We start from the raw sequence: 25,537 nt of genomic DNA on the forward strand, positions 1-25,537 counted from the left end.
ACATTATTATACGAATGCTAATTTTAAATTGAAACGATAAAACCAATTGATCAAAAGATGAGAAATGAAAACCTTACCTTAATCAAAATTCCCTAGAAGACCTTAATCAAAACAAAGCCGCTTGCACAATGCTAGATAGATAGGTCAAAGGATTGGGCAAACACTTGGCCGTAATCTAGCAGCTGGAGCCACTTCCTATGTGCTATACGTAACTGGGATTTCAAGTGGACCGTAATCCATCAACTATCAACAAACGTCTCCACTATAAAGCGACCCGGGTGTGGCTGGCCGTATTGCAGTTGGCAAATGGTTTTTCCCAAAGACATTAACCATGACCAAATTAGGCGGAACAGGTGTTCTTTTACTGGTTTTGATTTGCTCATCGCGAGGCTTGAATCTTACGCGAGACTTCGATGTGGATGAGTCTGATGCTAAGCGTTTGGTTCCGGAGCTGATTCAGCATCATGGGTATCCGGTTCAAGTTCATCACGTCGCAACGGAAGATGGTTACGTGCTGGAGATGCATCGGATTCCGGGTGAGCCGGGTAGTCCAGTGGTGTTTTTGATGCACGGACTTTTGTGTAGTTCAGCGGATTGGATTATCATTGGGCCCAAGCACGGCTTAGCCTATCTTCTGGCCCAAAAAGGTTTCGATGTGTGGCTGGGAAATGCTCGAGGCAATCGATACTCCAGGAGGCATAAAACGCTGACCCCGAATATGTTCGCCTTTTGGCAGTTCTCGTGGCACGAGATAGGATACTACGATCTACCGGCCATGATCGATTACGTTCTGGATCTTACGGGGCAAGGGAAGCTACAATACGTCGGCCATTCTCAGGGAACGACGAGTTTCTTTGTGATGACTTCAACGCGTCCTGAGTACAACGAAAAGGTACATCTGATGCAGGCTCTTGCTCCAGTGGCCTTCACGAGTCATATGAGGAGTCCTTTGCTACGAGTGTTATCCGTGTTCCAAGAAACCCTAACCATACTGTTCGAAACCTTCGGAATTGACGAATTCAAACCGAACAATAGTATTCTCCATGATATAGCTCGACTGTTTTGCTCTGGAAGTATTACAAGTAATCTGTGCTTGAACGTTCTTTTCCAATTGGCAGGAGCTGATCCTGACCAGGTCGAACTGGTAATGTATTATGCATTTGAAAACTTCCAATACTTTTCCTAAGCGAACCTCTTTTCCAGAAAATAATTCCCCTCCTCGTTGGTCACACACCTGCGGGTGCATCGACGAAGCAGATTGTGCACTACGCTCAAGGCGTACGGACGGCACAATTTCGGCGGTACGATTTCGGTAAAATCAAAAATACATTCATATACGGCATGCCGGAACCTCCGGAGTACAACCTCACGGAAGTTCGGACACCGGTTGTGTTTCACTACGGCTTGAACGATTATCTTGCTGATCCCGAAGACGTACTGCAGCTTGGCCGCGCACTACCGAATCTCATTGAACACCGGCAGGTGCAGCATAACACCTTCAACCATCTAGATTTTCTGTTTGCCAAGGATGTTCGGGAGCTACTGTATGGGGACATCATCCAGAGGATTCTGACCTGGAAAGTTTTGTAAGAGAATTTAAATCTTCAATAGTTTATTTAGTTAGGATATGTAAATACACTCCCTTACAATTTGTGTTTATTCAACGATTCAACCCTTGCTAATGATCCAAGACTACCATTTAAACAATAGTTTTTTCCCAGAAAAATTGAGAACGAAATTCTATTTTGACATTTAAACAGTTTGGACAATGTGGTTAGTGTTTTCGTTTATGAGCAGAAGCAACCTAGTTCTCCACGAGTTTTACCCATACTGCTGTCACTGTGTTCGTTTATTCATTCAAAAGTCCATCAGTTTTGCCCGAGTTTTGAACCTCAGCAGGCGGTTGTACCCCGTAGAAGTTGTCAGTGTTGGGGTTAAGCATGAGTGGGGTGAGTGTAGCAACCATCTATTTGCATCGTCGTCCCGGATGACGATTTTATTTGTTTATGAAGAAAAAGTTTGCCCAGTGCCAGTAGAGAAAACGAAAACGCTACATGTTTCTACCGGAAATTTTGAGTATTTGAATTTTTTGAGTATTGCGGTGGCTCAAAAACGGGAGAGCTCCAATGTAGAGAAATTAGAATTCAACACCAGAAACTGTTTGACGAACGAATTACTAACTCGATTTGCTCAGCCGCGAAACAAAAAAACAGAAATTTTAAGACACATCTTTTTCGGCGAAGTAAAGAGACAAAGAGCAAAGAGACGATTAAAAAACTTGTTGGGAACGCAGGTTTCAGTGGTAGAATATTTGGAGTTATCTTTATTCAGGTTTGTTCGTCCAGTCCTTAAACAAATTATCCATTACAATAGCGATAACTATTTGTCACTTTCCACTTCTCATACATATTCTCTAACCGGGAAAGTACTGATTTCTCAATGTTGTAAAATCACTGGGCACACATGCCAAACACCCTGCAGCCTAGCTTACTGGGCTGGCATAAGATTCGACAAGCCAATGACAGTTGTGCCAAAGATACCGTCACTTCAAGATAAAGAAGTGGGCTTTGCCGGGAACATTAATTCTTCTATACGGACTTTTGATGTTCGCAACGCCACCTTAAGAGTTGGGGCAACAAGATTCATGCATCTAGCCATGGTAACCAATGTGTGTCTTGGAAAAACTTTGCTTTAAAAGTATATCTGTTGAAAGTGAGTACTTCAGAGCCATCTACAATGCTTGAAATGGTAAAAATATATTTTGGTTGACCTTTTGGACGAATTATTAACCATATATAGCCATTCGGAGAAAAATTGATTTGAATTTGAATTAAATCGAAACTCTGCTTTTCTAATTTTACTCTGTTCGAGAAGAAAATCATCTATTGAATGCTCAATTGGGAATCTTTTAATTCATAAAAACAAGTATGTTGAAATTGATACCAATAGTGCGAATACGAACAACGGTTGCTTTGATAATTTTGTATGTTATTTGACGTTGAAGTTGTTGAATACTCAAACCATTGACCCCCATGGAGGGTGTACAAGCTATTTTAGTCGCCTGTTATGATACCTCTTCTTAGAAGGGAGCAGCACTGAGCGTATAGAAAGAATTTTCGATAAGTTACATGGGTCTGGTTGTGCGCAAAAACGCGCGAAGTTAATCTTGTTTGGCTTGCGATAGCTCGAGTAAGAAGTTGACAGTAGTACGCGATTTTTTAACTTTTGATTAGTTTCGAAACAGTTATTGTTTTAAGTAAATTCCTGATCGATACTGAACCGATCAGGAATTTAAATTGATTTCTGTTTGTAATGTGTCCTTTTTATGTTCACTTGACACTTTAATCAATTTGTTCGCAAACACCATTATCTGTGCAAGTACCTTAGGATAAGCATGACTCTCTCGCAACATTAATAGAGAGTCTGAAATAATAGTGTAGTAAGCCATTTTAGAATTAAGTAGAATAGATCAATAAGTTGAATTGAACGCACGGCATTTTAATTCGTTCCCAATAAAGTTTATAATTAAGTCCGACCAAGCGACTTACCTCTATAATACATCCGAAATCGGGTTAAATAAGTAGTGGCAACATAAGTGCAATCCAATTGTGGTGGTAATCCATACAATCAACATCAAAAAGGTGCAAACAAAATCTCCCCCCGAACGGGTGAACAGCTGTTGTGTGCTAAGTGTCGACTGACCGTACCTTCCTGCTGCTGGTGGATGCCGTCGACGAGAGACGGGAAGAAATACCCCGAAATCCGAACCCCCCCCATCGGCCGTGCCCGAACATTTGGTCCTTCGCAGCCGGATTCGAGGACATCATCTCATCAGGAACCAGCAGAGGAATCAGCATTCGCCATCTTCCGAGCGCCATAGTAGTTGTGGTTTGTAGAAATCCACACCCAAGGTAGGCCAACTTGTGATTTTCACACCGCGGACAAACTATTACGGCCCAATTAATCACTTGGCCAACGGATAATTTTGTAAATTGAGCGCAAAAAAATTAACCGACACCGCAATTATAACCAAACAGTCGATTAAAGGATTCGTAGAATCAAAACAAACGGCAAACTTTTACAGTGCCGTTCAAATGTTTTGAAACACAGTGCAGCGCAAAAGTTTTGCAACAAGGAAAAATTAAATAACTTTTTTAACCAAATTGCATTTTTGTGGCCAAAAGTCAGTTCAAGGCGCAAGTGCAAGTGCATTTAGGGTGGTGCACTTTACAGTGTCGTTCAAAAATACATCGACACTTGAAAAATTAAAAGTTTTTGAACAAATTGAAATTTACTTCCAGTGGTCACTGAGACACTGAAGCATTGCTGAGACGCATTTGGGCAAGTGGCTAGACAACAGTACCGTACAAAAGTAAAGCAACACTTTAAAAATTGGATTTTTGGAAAAATTCAAAATCGCTTTACCTGTTTATTTTGAGGCGATTGTAGCATTGCTTGGTGGTGTTTATACAAGTTGCTGACTACAGTACCGTCCAAAAGGATAGCAACTCGAATAAAATAAGAATATTTTGGAAATTTTTATTTACAAATCGCATCCGAAAAGTCAATCATTGGTGGCATTTACGGTCGTTTGGTGTTTTTGAGTGTGATTTGAGTGGTGTTGAGTGATGGCTAGCAAGGCGGAGAAAAAATTAGCAGCGGACCTTCTGACGAGACGACGAGCGTGTGCCGAACGAGATGTGGTGGAGAAGTTCGTAGCGGATTTCACCTACGAACGAGATTGTTGCCAGGTTGCGGTACGTTTAGAGGCGCTCAACAAGTGCAACGAGTTGTTCATGAACGTGCAGAATGACATCGAAATGGGCGATAGCGAAGAACGGTTCGAGGCGCATCTGGAGTTCCGGGCGGATTTCGAGGATCGGTTTTGCAGAGCGAAAGGTTTTTTGCTGTCTAAACTGGAAAGCAGGGAGCATCTTCTGAGTTCGACGATCATGCACGCATCGACTTCTCATAGCATGTCTTCCAGTTTCCATCATCGGCTGCCAAAAATCGATCTACCGAAGTTTAGCGGGGATGAATCGCGATGGATATCATTTCGCGACAATTTCATTTCGATGATCCACTGCAACGAAGACATACCAATCGTCAACAAGCTGCAGTATCTGTTGCAGTCACTGGAAGGAGAGGCCAGAAAACCGTTCGAGTCTGTGGATATCCAAGCCGATAACTATGCGTCGACGTGGGACGCATTGAAAAAGCGCTACGACAACAAGCGATTCCTCAGAAAGGAGCTGTTCCGAGGCCTGTACAACCTTCCACCGATACAGCATGAGTCCGCACAAGACCTCAACACACTGGTTGATGATTTCCAGCGACACGTCAAGGCACTGGGGAAGTTAGGTGAACCGATAGATCATTGGGACACTCCGCTCATCTTCATTCTGACGAATAAATTGGATTCGGCGACGATTCGTGCGTGGGAGCAAGATACTCGACAGAAGGATGAGGTGAAATACGACGAGCTCATCGAGTTTCTAATTCAACAAGTCCGGATGTTGAAATCCGTGGACAGCGATCTACAGCATCGTTCCTCAGGCTTCACCGTTTCCAAGGTGGCCGGACAAATCCCAAAGAAGCAAGCTCTCATCAAATCTGTCGTGAACGCAGCTACGTCCGAAACCCAATTCAGCACTTCTCCATGCCACTGTTGTTTGAGAACACATCCCCTTCACCAATGTCCAGCATTTTAAAATCTGTCAAGCTCCCAACGGCGAGAGCTTGTGACACAGCACAGTCTTTGCTGGAATTGCTTCCGCGGGAACCACCAGGCTAGAACCTGTAAATCTAAGTTCCTGTGCAGGATTTGCCAAGCGAAGCACCATACGATGTTGCACGATCCAGTAGCACCATCGAATGAGTTCTCACCCGAGAGATCACAAGCCACACAAGCAAATCCAGGCCCCGATAGATCGCTTAGCCCACCAACAGTAAACCTATCCGTGCATTCAAATTCGACGGTTCTATTGGAGACAGTTGCGCTGTTAGTTGTCGACCGATACGGCAGAAAGATTCCAGCACGAGCTCTTTTAGATTCCGCAGCAATGTCCAACTTTATCACCAGGAAGCTGGCGAACGAGCTCGCCACCCGACAAACACCCGTGGACATCGCAGTTGCCGGAATTGGAGAGTCAGTCAAGCGCATCAGGAACAAGTTAGCTGCCCAAATCGTATCCAGGAACAGCGACTTCTCCACCACACTCGATTTCCTCGTCATGAAGAAGCCAACCTCCCATCTTCCCACATCCCCGATCGATACAACTGCCTGGAAAATGCCAAAGGTTCCATTGGCGGATCCTCAGTTCTACGTTCCAGCAACAATCGACATGATCATCGGTGGAGAATGTTACCACGAGTTCCACACAGGCGTACGCCACTCTCTTGGTGATAATTCTCCGTTTTTGGTGGACACCCTCTTTGGCTGGACAGTTTCTGGCAAAGTGGATTCCAGCTCCACCACCGCACCGCAAGCGTGCTTCCTCTCCACCGTTGACCAAACCCGAGAAACGATCCCTGGGGAGTTCCGGCCAATGGAAACCACTGATGGAAAACAGAGAATGGAAGCTGAACCCTCCACCACTCAAATCCACGATCAAGGATACTTCACCCACCATTCCCGGTTCAAGGATCCACAAACCACCCTTGGAGATTACGAAACGAATGCCACACATCGAAACTCCACCAGAGATACACACCACAAGATTCCTGGAAGTAACGACCAATTCGGAATAGCGCACCAGAGCGATCCTGTTGAAGACTACAAACCACACTGCTATCTGCCAAATCAAGGAAGCCAGCAAAACCACCAACGAACGCGTGGTATTCAACGCATCCTGTGGGCCCAACTCAGGGTACGCGCTCAAAGATACGCTGCTCGTCGGTTCCGTCGTTCAACAAAATTCACTGTCCGCCACCTATCTAAGCGCCGCTAAGGTCAACGACGAAGGAGAAGACGCTGTCTGTGGATCCTGCTGCTACGTTGTCCCTTTCGCCACACAGCACTCTGTTACCGCTATGGAGTACTGTGCACCTGTTCTGCCAACAGAACCGTTCCGGGTACCTCAATAGTCAAAGTCGCCACAGCATCGTTGGAGAACTGCCGCTGCTAAACGTACAACTGCTATCCAGATTGGTACAGACGGGCCCAGTTGGAGACGCATGCCGGGAGTGCAAAATGCGGTCAGCGAACTCTCCAGTAACCTACAGCCGTCCGACTTTGCATGGTGTTACGATCCGTCGTCGCTGAAATACCGGCCCTGTTCCGCCACCTTACGGTCACTAGATCGCCTTGCACAGCTTCATCCAGGTCGAGATGGAGTCGTTCCGGTTTTAGGACTAAAGACAGCCCAGCGAGATGGTTGTCACAACCACCGACGACCAGAAAAGGCTACAAAGACCGGTAGAGCACGCCGAACGTGCTCAACGCGCTAATGGAGCGCTAACAGGTGATTAGCGTTCCTATCATTTCATCCATATCGTTCGATCTACCGGGTCTTTGTTGCTTCCAGATCCTTAGACGTCCTTCATTCCTCATCATTATTGAGATCCTTCTACAAAGACCGGCAGAGCACGCCGAATGTGACTCACTGCGCATGTCGAGCGCTAATAGATCATATCCTACCTATCCTACACTATCACTACATCGTCACCACGTATTCATCGCCGTTCACCAAGCCACAACGCAGAATCTTCTAAGACCGGTAGAGCACGCCGAACGTTGCTCAACGCGCTAACGGAGCGCTAATAGGTGATTAGCGTTCCTATCATTTTTCTCCTATCGTTCCATCTACCGGGTCTTTTGTCGATTCCAGATCACCAACTATCGTACATCGTCGCAGCATCTCATGGGCCACCATCGAGAACGGCCAACAACATCGGTATCAACAGCAGAGTCTTCAAAGATCGGTAGAGCACGCCGAACGTTGCTCAACGCGCTTAAAGGGCGCTAACAGGTGATAAGCGTTCCTATAACCTTATCCTCCGTTGTTCGTTCTACCGGGTCTCTTGTCGTTCACAGATTCTGCACCAGTTCCGATGTTGCGACGAAGTTCTTCGATGTGCGACGTGTCAACCGTATCTTCTGGTCCAACCGAATGAGTTCTCAGCCGAGTGATCACCCGGGTCCCACTATCGATCCCTAGTTCCGACGCTGAGTCGAAGCAGTTTCCTCGATGAGCAACATACCAGCCGTGCCTTCGAATCCAGCCGAAGAAGCATGCAGCAATCCGTTGGGCATATGGGTTATTGAAACGATCGCCAGCAGTTTCAAGGTGGCCGGAATGATCGATACTGAACCGATCAGGAATTTAAATTGATTTCTGTTTGTAATGTGTCCTTTTTATGTTCACTTGACACTTTAATCAATTTGTTCGCAAACACCATTATCTGTGCAAGTACCTTAGGATAAGCATGACTCTCTCGCAACATTAATAGAGAGTCTGAAATAATAGTGTAGTAAGCCATTTTAGAATTAAGTAGAATAGATCAATAAGTTGAATTGAACGCACGGCATTTTAATTCGTTCCCAATAAAGTTTATAATTAAGTCCGACCAAGCGACTTACCTCTATAATACATCCGAAATCGGGTTAAATAAGTAGTGGCAACATAAGTGCAATCCAATTGTGGTGGTAATCCATACAATCAACATCAAAAAGGTGCAAACAAAATCTCCCCCCGAACGGGTGAACAGCTGTTGTGTGCTAAGTGTCGACTGACCGTACCTTCCTGCTGCTGGTGGATGCCGTCGACGAGAGACGGGAAGAAATACCCCGAAATCCGAACCCCCCCCATCGGCCGTGCCCGAACAATTCCGATAGGATTTGTTAGTTATCTGAGGAGAGGAACGATGTAAGTTTTCTATTTGTTATGTTTTCTGTAGCTTACAAAAACCTACTCAGCCGATAGATAAGAAGCATCAACTTACGAGTCCAGGTACATTTGCTGGCAGTAAAAGCCGAAACTTAACCCTTTCCTTCCCATGCACAGTGGTGCAGAACATCAATCTAGTTGTACAAAATAATAGCGCCCAGGGATGAAGAGATAGACATTTGGAGTCTCCAGCAACATTGTTCAGTTTTACATGGAGCATATTCTAATATCAAAATTTTTGCCGAGGGGTCCACCGATAGTGAGATAAAAACGCTAACTTTTTTGTTTTTCAAATTAGGGCTTTGATGTCTTCGACAAAGTTGTTTATCTGATCAAAATACATAAGTTTGTTGAATATGTCAAAGTCCTATCACATCATCCTCAGGAGTTACAGTCAAAGTAAAAAAAATCTCTTGAAAAACAGTTTTTTGAACCTGACACGTTGTAGATTGGATAAAAGGGTTCGCTGTCTTTGAAACAAAGTTGTAACATGCCACGATCTACATTTTTCTCATACATTATGATGGGTTTAAAAGTTGTTGAAGCTCTATAGAAAGCATTTAGTGTATTTTATTGGCAATTTTTGAGGGCTCGTCCATCGAAAAGTGCACATTTTCGCAACTCCCCCTTTTTTGCGATTATCTTTGATGATAAGCGGAACCATTTCCATTTGAAATAAGTGCGGAAATCGGTGGAACTAGTAGAGATTTGAATGATTTAAAATACACATTTTATGTAAAAATTACCTATTTTACTTATAGAAATAACGTTAAAACATTTAATTGATTAATAAAACGTTGCAGTTTTCTTTTATATATTTTGTTTTATTAAAAGGCATTTAAATTCGATTAAAACTTATGACTCAACGAAAGACAAAAGCGAATTGCTTGTAAGATTGGTTACTTGATACAGTTACTTGGAACCAGTTTAAGCAGTTATATTGTAATGGCAAAGATCTATTATTCATTTAAGTAATATCAAATACTAATTTAGTGCTCTACCAAATTTAAAAGATAAGTTCCACTCATTTTTTGGAATTTAAATGATTTGGAAAATCGAATTTTAATGCCTTTTAATCAAACAAAATATATAAAAGAAAACTGCATCACTTTATTAATAAACTAGCTGATCCCATACGAACTCCGTTTCGCTTTCAACTTGGAATATGTCATGAACAGTTTTTATGAAAGTCAATTGCCAAGCATTTTCCAGATGCATTGTTAAGTAATAATTGCAAAAATATTGGACGATCACTTCGTCTGTCGTCTAAATATGAAATCAGGAATCAAAAACCACGTGTATAAATATCGACTAAATCATTGCATAACAACGCAATTATTGCCAAAAAGCTAAACCCCTTTCGGGGGCTCTTATATGAACTTTGATATCTGAAATCGATTGCCCTTCCCTCAAAACTCCCGTGTGCAAATTTTCAAAGCAATCCATTTTATAATAACGTCAATATTGCTAAAAACAGTGAAAAATTATTTTTTATGGACGACCCCTTTCGTCGACCCTGTAGGATCGCCCCTCGATGATAAGTGTTGTGATTGTCTACATCAATAAAAAATATAAGTTTATGTATAATCAAAGACGGCATTGAAAAATAGGAAGGAAGTGATTTGACAGTTTAGGAGTGAAAACGTGAAAATTAGAAGCTTAGTATTTGATAGAAGAATAAACGTTTCCATATCGGAAATGATTTAACTGGACTCTACAGACCCTTGGCAAAGCATTTGACATCTGAAATTGGTTGCTCGTCCCCAAAAACTACCGTGTGCAAATTTTCATCCCAATGCGATGTATAATAACGACGATATTGCAAAAATATTGAAAGGTTTATATGGACGACCCCCTTTGCCGGCCCCTTACACTGAATTTAATACCTGAAATCCATTGCTCATCTCTCAAAACTCTTGTGTACCAATTTTCGTCTGAATCCGATGTATAATAACGACAATATCGCATCAACAGTGAATAGTTAATATGGACGACCCCTTTGGCCGACCCCTGATTTTAGTTTGGATAAGTGAAATCAGTTGTTTGTCCCTAATAACTCCTATGTGCAAATTCCCACCCCAATCCGATGCATAAAAACGTCAATATCACTAAGATACTGAAATTTTAATATGGACGACCCCTTCTTCCGGCCCCTTACACTGAATTTGATATTCTTCAGTTGCAGCCGGGCAACACTGAACATTGTCTACGTCGGCCGTGCCGCAGGTGATCGAAACACTTCGCACTACGGCAAACCCGAACAGCTGACCCATACGGCGTTGAATAAAGTACGGAAGATGGATGCTCCGAGAAGCGATCGACTCGAAACCTTCATTTCTTTCGGGATGGCGGTCCAAGAGTTTTGGAAGCGGTCAACCAACAGGATAACTTCGTCAATCCGATACTAGTACAAGAACTGGTCGATAAACTCCCGACTACAACGAAGCACGAATGGGTGCTGTGCCGGAGATTGGCTGACCGAGTCCGAACATTCGCGGATTTCACATACAATATCGTAGCTGAGGCCATCGAGGTTATTCTCGTCATCGATCCAAAAGACACAGCGGCCCTTATTCTGCGCCGCGCGTGACGTGATGATTGTCGTGTCACTCGACTGTTGTCACCTTATTCCGACAGTCGGTATTATAAGTGAGGTGAGAGCAAGTGACAGGTGTGTTCATTCCCAGCTGAGTGACTGGACGAACCCCGAACTGTCAATCTTATGTTTTTGTTTTTTGCCTTCGGAAAACTTGACTTGTTAAAGCCAAAAGTCCGGCCAATTTTTTGCATTGATGCCGAGAAGATCGAAACTTTCTTAGCCAGCTGTGGTGATGGCCAAGTTTTGGGATCTGGAGGAAGAGCTAAATATGACGAACGCCCTCGGAGGCTGCGACCGTTTAACCGTACGACTTCCGCAGCGACTTCTGGCCCCTGGGAGTGATATTCTACGTCGATTTGAAGAAGCGCTGGAAAAAGTATCCTAATAGTTTGGAAGAAAAGTTACGGGTTGTATAGGATATCAGAGAACATCCCACAATCACAAGAAAACAATCTCAAAAAAAAATTGCTAGATTTGTTTCTCCCATCCTTTGATAAAGTACTGGTACAATCCTACAACGATATTGTCCAGTCTAAGCCAATTACCAATTGTGGTGACCGATAAAGGAATTGCCAATTCACCGACTTTTAAAACTCACTAAGCCAAACCGACAGACAAACCTTCCTTCTCGAAAGACGCCAAAAGAATGACCGTTTTTTCTCTCATTCCATTATAACATTTCTCCACACGCACACTCACTCAAAAGTCTCCGAATGAAGTCTGTTCAATGTATTCTGCTGATTTCGATCAATGGGCGCTTTACAAGTGTTGCAGTTCATTCAAGTGCCTACTCCGTGATGCCAGGAAATTATACATTTAGATTCCTCAATAACTTTTCAAGAATAGTTAAACTAATATTAAAAGTATTTTTCTTCCTTACTGTCCTCTTGCCTTTATCTACCACACCAATGTAAACCCTATTGCTGTTATCAGCACTGTGGAAGGCTCTACCCTTCGACCAGAGCCAGAGATAGGCACGAAGAACTTACTCATCGGATGGAAGTTTCACAGGAAACGGAACAGTATGGATGTCCCCTTTGTGATCGAATATTTTCGACACAACATGATGAACTAGATTTAAACACACAATTTTTAACAAACAAAACGAGTTTGACTCCTTAAGCCTAAAGATATGAGCCAAATAAAGATGTTACAAAAAAAACTTAGATATCGGTAAAAAACAGTTTGAAATATCATTCAGCCAAATTTAGCACAAATCCCTTAAAAACTCCTCAACTAAAACCCGTTTATAAATTTATAGATTATTGAAAACTTTAAAACATGCTGGGTATATTTTTTTGATTGATTTGCAACAACTCACAACTCCGCTTTACTGTAATTTTCGTAATTTTCAATAAATTTCTATCTCGTCGTCACCTGAAAATGTACCGCCAATTGTCAGCTAAAATCGTCACCCGAATGCGACGATTCTCATCCACGGTGACTACGAGAATAGGGTAAGAACTCACAAAGTTCATCCGAAGTGACAATCCTCACCTAAACCGACTACTGGAATAGAGTGACTTGGGTGAATCGACTATCATCACATCACGCACGGCGCAGAATAAGGGCCAGCAAGAAGGATGAACATCGGGTCAGAAACTGCAACATTTTCCGGAGTATGAGCTGTACGGAACGGCTGAAGATGGAGGAAGAGCACAAACTGCGAACGGTGCCTAAGTGAGCACGAAGATGTGCTGATGTAGGTTCAAGATAAACTGCAATGTTGGAGCCTGTCATCCTTTGGTGCACCGGAGTATAATTACGAAGCCAACTTCAAAGGATACAGTCAATTACGGAACAGCATCACACCCATATGACCGAGCAGGGCTCGATAAGTTACAGGATTATAACGATCACTCTCCACTACAAACAAAGATCAGTGTCAACTGCTGCCTACTTGGACGAAGGTTCGTCTACGACGCTTATCGAGGAGGAGATCGTCGATAGCCTGAACGCTAAAAGTCGACCACAGCCACTAACGCTGGAGTCGACGAGTAATATTGTAGGTTAAGAACCTAATCCAATATGCCTGACACTACAGGTATCAGGTGGCATAACGGGACAACGTTCAGTATTAAAAGAAGCACGAACCGTGAAGAAGCTGAGCCTTCCAAGACAGCGTATTAATTTCAAGGAAATCACCAGTCAACATTCGCATCTTTAGGGTATGGACATGGCAAATCAAGAAGGAGACGAACCGTAGATTCTGATCGGATTCAACAACGTCCATTTGGAGTCAAAGATTGAAAACATCAACGAACCAATGGCGTTCAGATCTTACCTCGGTTGAACCATTTACGAACCTAGTGGAGACGCACACCCTGAAGGCTTACTAGGTTGCCATCGTAAACTTAACAACCAGGAACAGCATAGCAATGGTCAGGTGCCCGATGGCGCTCATGAGTCTGAGTGGTTTCGAACGAAAGCTGAAGAAGGATCCCACCCTTTGTACGCAAGAAAACCGAGGAATCTCAAGCAAGGCAGTTGTCCATCCTCCGCATGGACCCAATGAGCGTGGTGCAATGAGCCAGATTGTTGAACTCGGTTGAAGGTTATCATGAAGAAGACGAAGACGAAGGCGGACGTGGCAGATATGCCCACCAGGTAGGGTCGGAGTCCTTGCTTAGACTCTAACGAAACCTCGTTCAATGAACCTGTCAAATCGATCGCCAATGCTAGTTGGGTTTCGCGGTTGAATGTTCTGCTGCATAAAATCTGTTGCGTTGCTGAACGTTTGAAGATATTGGTGACATGGAGGATGTCGTCGGCATAGATAAAGGTGGAGATGGTATTATTTAGGGGTGGACTGGAAAAGGGAGTTAATGACTATGAGGAAGAGGGGTCGATGACCGACGCTTGGGAGACTCCACCGTGGAGGTTTGATATTTGAGCGAAAGCCGTTGTCGATTCTCCCCACTATTTTCCCAGGGCAGTTGAGGAGAGTAATAGGGCGGAAGTTTTCGATTAGGTTCAGGTTCAGTTTGAGTTTTCGGATGGGGATCACCAAAACTGCAAGTTTTTGTGAATCGCTGCCTGCGGAACATCATCCGCGCTTGGTGGCCTGGCAACTGGATCTCAAACGTTGAACTTCATCGCCGGTGTCATCAGAAGGCGCTGGAAGTCGAGATTCGGGAACGTAAGTGGAGATGGATTGGGCACACGCTGCGAAGAGATGAAAACGAGATTTGCAGAGAGGCGCTTGACTGGAATCCAGATGGGCATCGAAGAAGAGGCAGGCCCAAAAGCTCGTGGCGGCGAAGTCTAGCCGCTGAAATCCGCACAGTTGACGAGAACCTTGGCTGGCAGCAAGTGAAGACGCTGGCTCCGGATCGCCAGCAGTGGAGATCTTTTATCTCAGCTCTATGCGCCGGTCAATCGGCGCTGGACCCTTTGGTAGGTAGGTAGGATCACCAGTCCTATCTTCCAAATGTTAGGTAGGGATCCCTCTAACCAGATTTTGTTGATGAGATTTTTCTAGAAACGTCAATTGGTCCAGTATGGATAGATTTTTAAAGCAGGGGTAGCCGATATCATCTGCGAACTCCAGTTCGTAAAACGTGAAGCAGCTGTTGTAGTCCGGGTTGTTGTAGAATGGGGAGAAGTGATGAAGTAGATGGGGCCGAGACGGATGAAAAGTATCTACAGAAGGAGTCAACTAGTGTTAATGGGTCGTTGATATATTGGCTATTAGGCAAGATTTGGTAGGCGATCCTCCGTTAAGGATTTCTCATTTAGACCACCAGATTGTTGATGGGGTGCTGTATTGGATTTTGTTGGTGAACCCTTCCCAAAAGTGATTTTTCATTCCTAAAGGTTCGTCGGGTCAGGGATCGAGCTGCTTTAAAGTCGCCAAGTTTTTATGAACGTAGACAGCTTTTACTATTATAAGAAAGACACAATCAGTAGGGGAGAGTGGGGATACTTGATCCCCTTTTCTTATTTTCACCATAACTTGTTGGAAAAATTTAGCAACGCGCCGTCTTTGACATTTTCTGACAGCTTGTAACTTCAAGTTTCTATGCTCCAAAAATTAGAACGATACTTGAACCCGTTGATGAACTAGAAGCATTTACGTGGGAGTAAAAAAATTGCGATTTTTCTGAAGCTAGGGGAGACTTGATCCCCTTTCGAAGGAGACTTGATATTTTATTCAGGAAGCCCTAATCCTTATATAAAAATCAAACAAAACCCCAAGATAGAATGTTCATTGACTATTTTGGTCATGTTTGTTCTCATTTCACAATTTATAGCAGACATAAGAAGAAAATTCTATAACTTTGTCTCAACGCTATTAACATTGCATACTTAAAGGCGCTATTTTTTATAATTAAGAGAAAATTAATTATTTTTGCTCTTTTCTTCAGACAATTGTTGGATAAATATTAGTTTTTGGATAAATATTAGTAATTTCGTAATCAGCAATCATAACGATCAATTCAGAAGAAGAATACGCCGTTTGGAAGGGGGATCAATTGTACCCAAATCTAGGGGATCAGTTTTACCCATAATCAACATTTTAGAAAACTTTTTCCGAAAAAAGTTGAGAGTTTTCCATTGCTTTGAAAATATGGCATTATGAAGTTCATTTTACGCTCGAACGATTGATACATTGGAACAAATATTTTTTTCATAATTTTCCCATGTAAGGAACATTTTAAAGTGATGAAAAAAGATCTAGGAGTCACATTTCTTGAAATTTTTCAAAAAAAGTTCAATAACTCAAAAAATTATTTTGTTAAAAATTTTTGAGAATAAGGAATTGTTGTTTTGCTCCATTTGGCACATTTTTCTAGAATATTTGATCTTTGTAGGACATTCCAGTTTCGAGATATAGCTTAGGAATCAAGTATCCCCAGGGATCAAGTATCCTCACTCTCCCCTACAGTTAAAAAAATTACCTATTGCTTGTTTTAGTTCGATAATTTATTTTTTTCCAAGTTTTCTTAAGACTAAAAAGTTTAAAACTGCTCCACAATTGTTAGAGCCGATAGTTTCCGAAAACATTTAAGACCGATGACTAGCAGTGAAGGTTTGAGTCCTGAGTAAAAGCGATGGAATGTTAGTCGAAGCCAATGTGTGTTCAGGATACCAAAAAAAAATTGAATCACATTCTTAACAAGATTTTTCGATGACAGCCGCTTAGGTTGGAAAATTTGCCGCCTCACGCGTACTAAGCTCTTCGGGTTAAACCGCTTATAGCTTAGTCACGGGAATTGGCGTCACGTCAGTGTTGCGCACGTTCTACATACCACTTGTTATTTACGACCTCAGTTTCTGCGAAAGAAATGTGACCATAAATCTTTCTTATCGGCAATCTACTGGCTACTCACTGGTGTCGGTTGTAAATTTAAGCAACTCGATAACATTCCAATAGTTTTTTTTTCAATTCTTCCATAATTTGTTTATTCTGCGATTTCGAGATATTTTTGATACTTTTTTCAAAGGAGTTTATCCAACTGGGTTCGCGTTTTTGTAAGCGTTAAGATCCGCTAGAAGCTCGTCGTACAGCAGCGGCCGAACGTTGATGGCCCAGATGAAGTCCATATGGTTGAAGGAATGCTGCCGAACCAGATACTGCTTGTGAACGTTGGGAAGTTCGTTACGCAGTAGCTGAACGTCTTCCGGCGCAGCTAGCCAATCGTTTGTGCTGTGGTACAGCAACGTGGGACACTGAACATTGGCGAAGTTGTACCGCGGAGGAATGGTCGATCCGTAGCGCACCAGATTGATCGTGGGTCCGTGGTCATACTGGCGGAAGATCCGTGATCGGACGGTCTGAGCGTGATGGATCATCTGCATGGCCGAAGCACCAGCCGGTGAGTGAGCGTGGATAACGGGCAACATGGTCTGTATCCGAGGGAAAAAGAGAACGTTAGAAACTTCAAGACAAAGTTTGATGGAGACTACGTACAAAGTTCACTTCTTGTGAGTTGAAGCCCGCAATCAGGAAGGTGTGAATCGTGCACATTTGTTGGTTTGGAGCGCCATCGTGACAGTTCTGCAGTCCACCTTGGATGTCCATCTCGTTAGTAGGAGCGAAGTAGTGGGTTCCCATCATCTGCAGCATCAGTTCCGTGGTGTGCAGGAAGGTGGCCAGGAAGATCACATAAGGACTACGGGTGTGGTGCATGTAGGCAGCTGGGGCAAGGAAGTGAGCTGACTTGATGCGTCGGTTGTAGTACGGATGCTGGGACATCATCACCCAGAACACAGTTGTTCCCTGCGAGTGACCAACGTATTGGATGGCTTGCTGTCCAGTTCTTGCTCGAATGTAATCGATAACGTTGGGTATGTCGATGCTGCCGACCTCGTGCCACGAAAAGTCCCAGAACTGTGCAGTCTCGTTGTGCCGAGAGCGATGGCGGTTGGAGTACCGATTTCCTCGGGCATTTCCTAGCCAAACGTCATATCCGGCATCGGCCAACATGTACACCAAACTGGTCTGCGGACCCATCAGGATGTAATCTGCTGAGGAGCTCAACATTCCGTGCTGCAGCAAGACTACGGGCTTACCGAAGGCTGGCGGGGACATTGGGCTGCCGGGACAGCGGTGAATTCCCAAAAGGTAGCCATCATCGGTTTCTACGATGTGCTCTTCTGCTGGATAACCGTACTTGCGAAGAAGTCCTAGCTGTGGAGACCCAAAACAACTGTTTTAGAACGTCTTTCAATCAATCGACCAAACTATCCTTACCGCATCTAAATGCGCGTCCTCTATAATATCTGGATGGATATCCGAGTTTGCATTGACTGCAAGAATTAGGATGGCACACAAGATAATCAACTGTTTCATTCTACGATGCTAGCACTGGTTAAACTGTTATCGGACCCTCCCGAGGCACGAGTTCTTATAGGCCCCCGACTGGAGCAGCTTATCTTCGCTTTGGGGAGACCACAGTCTGGAAGAAAGTTAACCATTTACGTCAACCCTTAGAGGGTGCTATAGGGGGGGCGATAAGATTAGGACTCTTCGAGACCACCGGTTGTTTGGCCGGTTTTTTTCGGTTATCTGTGGGATTCCGAGGGGTGTAAGCTCTTATCGATAACCGAATTTGCCAATGAGGGCAAAATTAAGGATTTGATAACCGCAGGTTAATCTAGATGAAATATTCATATGTTGTGGTAGGAAAAAAAATAACATGAGAACTTGCATCAGCTGATTTTCAATCGCATTGAAGTGACCCAGACCCCCAAGTGAAGACCTGTTTGTATATTGTGACCTTCTGAAGCTTGAACTCATGATTGATGACCCAGAAAACTCTGAGGCCGAAGGTTATTTGGCCGAATAGATGTAAGGCCGCATGGTTTTTTGTTCGAAAAGTTTTTAGGCCGAATTATCATTCGGTCTACAGTCTATTGGACCCAAAATACTTTCGGGCTAACAACTTTCCACTTGCCACTTTTTCTTGTCCTTCAACTTGAAATTCAAATTAAACGGTTGATTGGTTATTCAAAAAAAATCTATGTGAGAGTGCTTTCTTTCCGATCGGTTGCAAAATTACGACATTATGACAGAAACATGTACTATTAGACTTAGTCGATTTGGGGTCATTTTTTAAATTGAAATTGAATAATTTGTACTGAAAAATCAACATCATTTTTGTTTCTTTTGTGGAACCGAGCCAGCTGACAGTTTTTGTGCCAATTTATAAAATTCCAAAAGGAAATTTTCCGCTTAACAACTTTGTAGAATATCATAACTTCGTATCTTATTAGGCAAAAAAGTTATTAGCTGTTTAACAGAGGTATGTCTTTTCGCATTGATTACCATTAAATTCAATTGACATCCCTGCTGGGTGCCTGGCGAGGTATTGCACGGCTACTTTTCATGCTATACTTCGCGAGACTCCAGGAGTGATGTTAATTAAATTTATTATTTATCAATGCGAAAAGACATACCTCTGTTAAACAGCTAATAACTTTTTTGCCTAATAAGATACGAAGTTATGATATTCTACTAAGTTGTTAAGCGGAAAATTTCCTTTTGGAATTTTATAAATTGGCACAAAAACTGTCAGCTGGCTCGGTTCCACAGAAGAAACAAAAATGATGTTGATTTTTCAGTACAAAATATACAATTTTGCCATACAAACCTAAAAGTTCAAATTTTCTCATGTAAACGTTACTCAAAAATTCTGCAAAAAATCATGGATGAGTTTTGGACCAAGACGAGGCTTTTTAGACCCCAGGGTTTGAGAAATTCAAAAATGACCCCAAATCGACTCAGTCTAATGTACTATTTGCTTATATGCATGACTCCTCTGCCTGACCTTAGCACTAAAATTGGATACCAAGTATCAATTAACTGCCTTCCACAAAATTATTGCACAAAACACTGAAATTTTAATGTGGACGACCCATTGCCAGAAATTCGATATTTGAAAACAATTTTACGTAGTACCTTAAAACTTCCTTTTGCGATATCTATAAATATAAAAATGAATTTCTGTCTGTCTGTCTGTTCCCTATAGACTCGGAAACTACTGAACCGATCAGCGTGAAACTTGGTAGGTGAGGGTATTGGAGGCAGGGAAAGGTTCCTATTATAATTTGAGACCCCTCCCTTTTTCATGAAGGGGGCGAGGGGCCTCCCAAACAAAAGACAATTGTTTGCATAACTCGAGAACCAATCAAGCAAATGATATCAAATTTGGCATGGGGTGGTACTTGGGTACGAGGGATGTTTCTAAGAATATTTGGTACCCCATCCTCCTTTCAGTGTTGAGATAGGAAGGATGGAGGGGGCCTCCCTTACAATTTTTTACATAACTCGAGCATTAATCAAGCTAATAGAATTAAATTTGGCATGGGAGGGTAGTGTAATAAGAGAAATGGTTTTATGATTATTTCAGACCTCTCCCTCTTTCCAGTGGAGATACAGGAAGGGAAGAGAGGGCCTTCATACATTTTCTGTTGCATAACTTGTAAATTATTCGATCAAATGAAAACAAATTTGGCTTGGAAGGGTATTTGGGGACGATAAATAGTTCCATGAATATTTGGTCCCCCTCCATTTTTTCTAGTAAGAAGATAAAAAGTGGGGAAGGGGCTACTACTACTGCCTCCTACCAGTGGGGTGATAGGGGGACTTCTTTTTAAATTTTTCGCACAACTCGAGACCTAATAGAGCAAAAGGAAACAATTTTGGCATGGAAAAGTATTTGGATACGTAAAATTGTTATTTCCTTTTGTGACACTTCTTTCTCCTTCAATTGGGAATACAGTTAGGGAGACGGGAGCTCATATATGATTGTTTTTCATAATCCAAGAACTTATCTAACAAATGGAACCAAATATGACAGAAATAACCATACAATCGAGCGAATGGAACAGAATTTGTCATGAGAGAGAATTCGAGCACAAGAAATGTTTTTTCGGTGTTTTAGCACTCCTCAATCCATTCAGTGGAACGATAAAAAGTGGGAAGAGGGTCACGCATACACTTTTTTTAATATTTTAATAACTAATCGAAAAAATGGAACCAAATTTGCATGGGAGCATATTTTTGTACGGGCAATGTTTCTTCGATGGTTTGAGATCCCCCTCTTTTGCCAGGGGAGGTATAAAGTGAGGAGTGAGTTACCCATTTTTTGAATAACTCGAGAACTTATCGAAAATGGAGCCATATATGACATGGGATAGGATTAATATACAAGAAAGAAGTGTTTTTCTGATGTTATGAGATCCCCCTTTCTTCTATTAGGTATATAGGAATGGGGGAGGTGGTCACTCTCACAATTTTTATAATAATTCGAGACCAAATATATAGGTAAAATAAATGTCCCATGACATTATTTTGTTACAAAAAATGTTTCTATTCTCTCCACATTTAAAAGGGACAACGGAAATTCCATGCATATAAAAAAATATTTTGGTATCACTTATAAACTAATAATGCAAAGAAATTCAGAGTCATAAATACGATGTAAACACGGATTTCAAAAAATAAAATTACAAAATAAAAAAAAAGTAGCAATTTTCTTTTGAACAAACATTTTAATGTTTTTGGAAATGAATTAAAAAATTCTGCAAATAAATGAAAAGTTAAATAACTAGGTACCACAAATTTCAACAATTTTTGGAAGGTGTAGCAAAGCACACCTGGTCAGCTAGTTTTCTATAAAAATCATATGTATAATAGCGTCAGTAACATAAAAACAGTGAACAGTTAATATAGACAACCCCTTTTGCCGACCCGTGACCCGGAACTTGCTACCTGGAATCAATTGCTCATATTTCATAACCCCCATCTGCAGATTTTCATCTCCATCCGATGCATAATCACGACAATATCGCAAAAACAGTGAACAACTTACACGGACGAACCCTTTTTTTGTGGGTCACGATCCAAAACTTGACACCTGAAATCAATTACCTTTACTGTGAAACTCCCATGTGCTAACTTCCGTAACAATCCTATGCAGAATCAAGACAATATCGCAAAAACAGTGAACAGATAATATGGACGACCCTTTTGCCGACCCCTTCCCTGACTAAAAATTTTTAACCTGAAAGCAATTGAGCGTCCCTCAAAACTTCTGTGTTGAAATTTTCATCTCAATCCAATGTATAACAACGCCAATATCGCAAAAACATTGGACAATTGATATGGACGACCGTTTTGGCCAACCCCTGTTCCTAAAGTTGATACTGTCGAATCCGCCGGTTGGGTATGTTCATTTTTTAATTTTATTTCACTTAAACTTTAGACCAACTTCCACTTTCCAATCAATTTAAACGGAATTCATATAAAGCACCACCCTTTACAATAATAGCCGCTGAATAACTGTCGTTTTTTCTCTACACGCTCATTTAACAACTCTCATAAATATGCACGATCAGACACAAAAGCACAATTTTCAAGCTTGCCAGATTGCCCGGTTTTATCCGGGTTTGCCCGGATATTTGATGCAAAATTTCGAGAAAGTCCGGTCCGGCCCGGTTGCCCGGATATCGTGAAAAAAGTCCGGATATTTTCACAATTTTCACAAAGAAATAAAAAAAAATCAAAGTTTTTGAGTAAGTTTCAGCAAAATCGATTAACGGTATGGAAATTTTCAACGGTTGTTTAAAATAATTTCGCTGATTTACTTTTATAAACCTTTAAATAATTAAGTGTTCCTAAAAGTTTTTGGAAGTCTGAAATTACATTAAAAAATATTAATTTATTTTTTTTGCATTTTTTTCTTTGCTTTTATATATAATAACACCTAAATTTTGCCCGGTTTTTGGATTTAAAAAATTGTAATTCATGCCCGGATTTTGCCAGGTTTTTTAGAAAAAATGCCCGGAATTGCTAGGCCCGGATGGAAGTGGAAAAAATTCTGGCAACCTTAACAATTTTACGTTCTTTTACTACCAAGATAAGAATATGAGTATGTTCAATTATTTCAACTTTTATACTTTATAATTTATTTTACTTCTTAATTTCATCTATCCTCTATATATGTACCTAGAATCGATTGCTCGTCCTTCAAAACACCTATGTGCTAATTTTCATCACAATCCCATGTAGGTATATTAATGCCAATATCGCAAAAACATTAATCTGTTGACACTGACGACCTCTTTGACCGTCCCCTGACCCTGAATTTAATGCCTGGAATTGACTTTTTGTCACTTAAAATTTTCAGAACCGTGAAATTCATCATTTTTTGTTACAGAAGGATCCGGCATCCCGAGCCCCCATTTGCTTTCATATTTGCTCTGTCCGAAATCTTTAAAGTCGAATTGATCATTACCGTTATTTTTACATTTTAAGCAGTTGAACTTAGCACTGAAATCGTGGGATTCAACAAGACCAAACTTATACACTTAAAAACCAAATTTATACACTGTGAAAAACCACTTTTAGGTCCATTGAATAAAAACCGAAATCCAAGTACCGACACGAACGAAAAAAAAAGCGCAATCCGCAATCGCAAAAGTCCATTTCCACACGCTCGGCCATATTGAACCATTAATGCTTGAAAAATAACCATAATCGATGTTTTGTGGCTCAAGTCGTTTTATGAGTTTTCAGCAAAAACTCATTAAATGAGATTTCGAGGAGAACTCGGATTATGGTTATTTTTCAAGCATACCCAAAAAAGCGAAAAATGAGCAGAAATTCTTGGGGAAACCACTTGAATGAATGTGAAACGACAAGAATGAATCCTTATTTGTACAAATCCGTGTTTTATTTCTAAATACATGTCTTAAAGGCAATATATAGCGGTAGCTGTCAATAAAAAGATGCACATTTCGTCGGCCTCTGCTGCCATCACATTCGCGAACGCTGTCTCCTCCCCAGGTTACTGGCACAATACTCGACCCTGTACCCGTTCCACTCATTTTTTAATTCTGGGTTCTAATCGCAACTTTCGAATCGGGATACTGCAATTGAAAGAAAAATAGAAAATCGTTTATATGATGCAAAGAAATCAAAAGACGGGTTGAAATAATTTAATATAATGTTAATAAGGCTTACCTTTTTTAAGATGAGTGATTCGTAGCTAATATTGCCATTCCTGAAACTACCGGCAGTCTCCGTCTCGTCTGTCCGTGTCGTTCTGATGAGGTAACATTTTTCTACCGTTGAGGTCGGATTCGTTCAAGGCAAAAGAGTCATCACCTCCCGCATAGCTATCGTTCATAATATTGTCTGCTCCTGCAGATAATTTTCCGGAAGCTCTAGCATATTATTTCCCGGTAGCATCTGATCCGATTCCTTTTGAAGAAGACTGTAGATTATCCATCGAATTGAAATGTAGCTGTCGAATGCAATTCTGGATCTGCCGAGAAACTGCAAGAAACAAAATTATGCGGTTTAGAAATTTTTCATTATAAACACTTTTTTTGTAATCCAAAACATACTTACGCCTTTTATTATCTGATAATGTTTATCATAAATTGTAAAATCCACTAAATAAGCTACAACCACGCACTGACTTCAGAGCAAAAGGTTGAATTCACCGCACAGCTGTAAAAACAAACAATTTCGCTTGCAAAGATGGCGATTTAACGATGGAAATTTAACCATTTTTTGACTTTTTCATTAGAACTTATAAAATGCTTAAAATTGAACCGTACGTCATGATTGAAAAACAGCAATAATGGCAGTTTTATCGGAAATCGCAAAAAATGGTTCAAGAAAAGTCATTAATGGTTGAAAAAATACGAGCGTGCATTTCCTTAAATGAGGAGCACTTATTTCGGTGGCCATCCTTACTGGGAATATCCGGCCACACGTTGATACCACTTTATTTCAATTAATTATATTCACTAAATCAAAAAACGGAAATTATTGGAATTATTAGTAGAACGAAAAAAAAAAACACATGCGACGTCAATTAGTCATCGCCTACTTTAAGGACCGTGTAAAAGAATCGTTCTCGATATTAACAGTGGTAGGAAAATAACATAAATCAACATTTGTTTGGATAATGACACTTGGAAGAGTTTGTTTTTCCGATACAGTGGGCTTATTAGTAAACAGCGATTTATTTTCAGACCCTGGAAAATTGCATATTTCAGTCAGCAGCATTGCTTGATTGATTAATTTTGGTGGAGTTTATGAAAAAAAAAATCCAAATAACTTGTGCTAAGAAAAATTGATGATGAGTTTTTTTTAATGTAATTCAATCCCATATTCAGTTTAATATTTTAAAGCATCTTGATTTGCTCTCAAGTTCATAACATCGAATAAAGAATAAGAAATAATTTATTGCAAGCTTTCAGATGTCGATCGTATGCAGATTAAATTGTTTCAAATGTCTTGATCCTGCCCCACCATGCGATAATCGTTCTATTTTCAGTAGATGGCTTGCGAATAAATGCCCCCCCATTAATAAAAATCACGATAACTGAAACCAAAATGTTCCAGATAAGCTGTTGGTGCATTTTTAGTAGAAAAAACTGCAGCTCATTCACTTGAGTGAGATGCAAGAAAACACAGACTGAGAAAAAGCTAAGAAATAGTTTGTTTGAATACTGCGAACCAATCTAAGACATTCCTATTCAATTTAATAGAGACATGTGCAGTTTAATATTTTTCCCAATCAACTAT

At 41.3% G+C, this 25,537-nt stretch overlaps 2 protein-coding genes across 3 annotated transcripts; one reads left to right on the forward strand and one right to left on the reverse strand.

Annotated features, from left to right (window-relative positions):
* Window positions 1-310: 310 nt before the first annotated feature.
* On the forward strand, window positions 311-1,689 carry LOC129739751 (lipase 3-like). The gene is made up of 2 exons (XM_055731266.1): window positions 311-1,144; window positions 1,204-1,689. Exons 1-2 carry the CDS (start codon window positions 332-334, stop codon window positions 1,588-1,590), a joined length of 1,200 nt encoding a protein of 399 aa, XP_055587241.1. The 5' UTR covers window positions 311-331; the 3' UTR covers window positions 1,591-1,689.
* Window positions 1,690-16,395: 14,706 nt separating this feature from the next.
* Window positions 16,396-18,305, reverse strand: LOC129739587 (lipase 3-like). Of its 2 annotated transcripts, XR_008735905.1 has the most exons (4): window positions 18,185-18,305; window positions 17,402-18,121; window positions 16,821-17,337; window positions 16,396-16,764 (listed from the first exon to the last, which is right to left on the reverse strand). XR_008735905.1 is itself a non-coding variant. In XM_055731061.1 (3 exons), the coding sequence occupies exons 1-3, from the start codon at window positions 18,281-18,283 to the stop codon at window positions 16,939-16,941; spliced, it is 1,218 nt and encodes a 405-aa protein (XP_055587036.1). In that variant the 5' UTR covers window positions 18,284-18,305; the 3' UTR covers window positions 16,396-16,938. The 2 variants fall into 2 exon arrangements, 1 of the variants encoding a protein (XP_055587036.1); XM_055731061.1 differs by having other exon boundaries at window positions 16,396-17,337.
* Window positions 18,306-25,537: the final 7,232 nt, after the last annotated feature.

Source organism: Uranotaenia lowii, chromosome 1, assembly GCF_029784155.1.
Source record: "Uranotaenia lowii strain MFRU-FL chromosome 1, ASM2978415v1, whole genome shotgun sequence".
Taxonomy (NCBI): Eukaryota; Metazoa; Arthropoda; class Insecta; order Diptera; family Culicidae; genus Uranotaenia; species Uranotaenia lowii.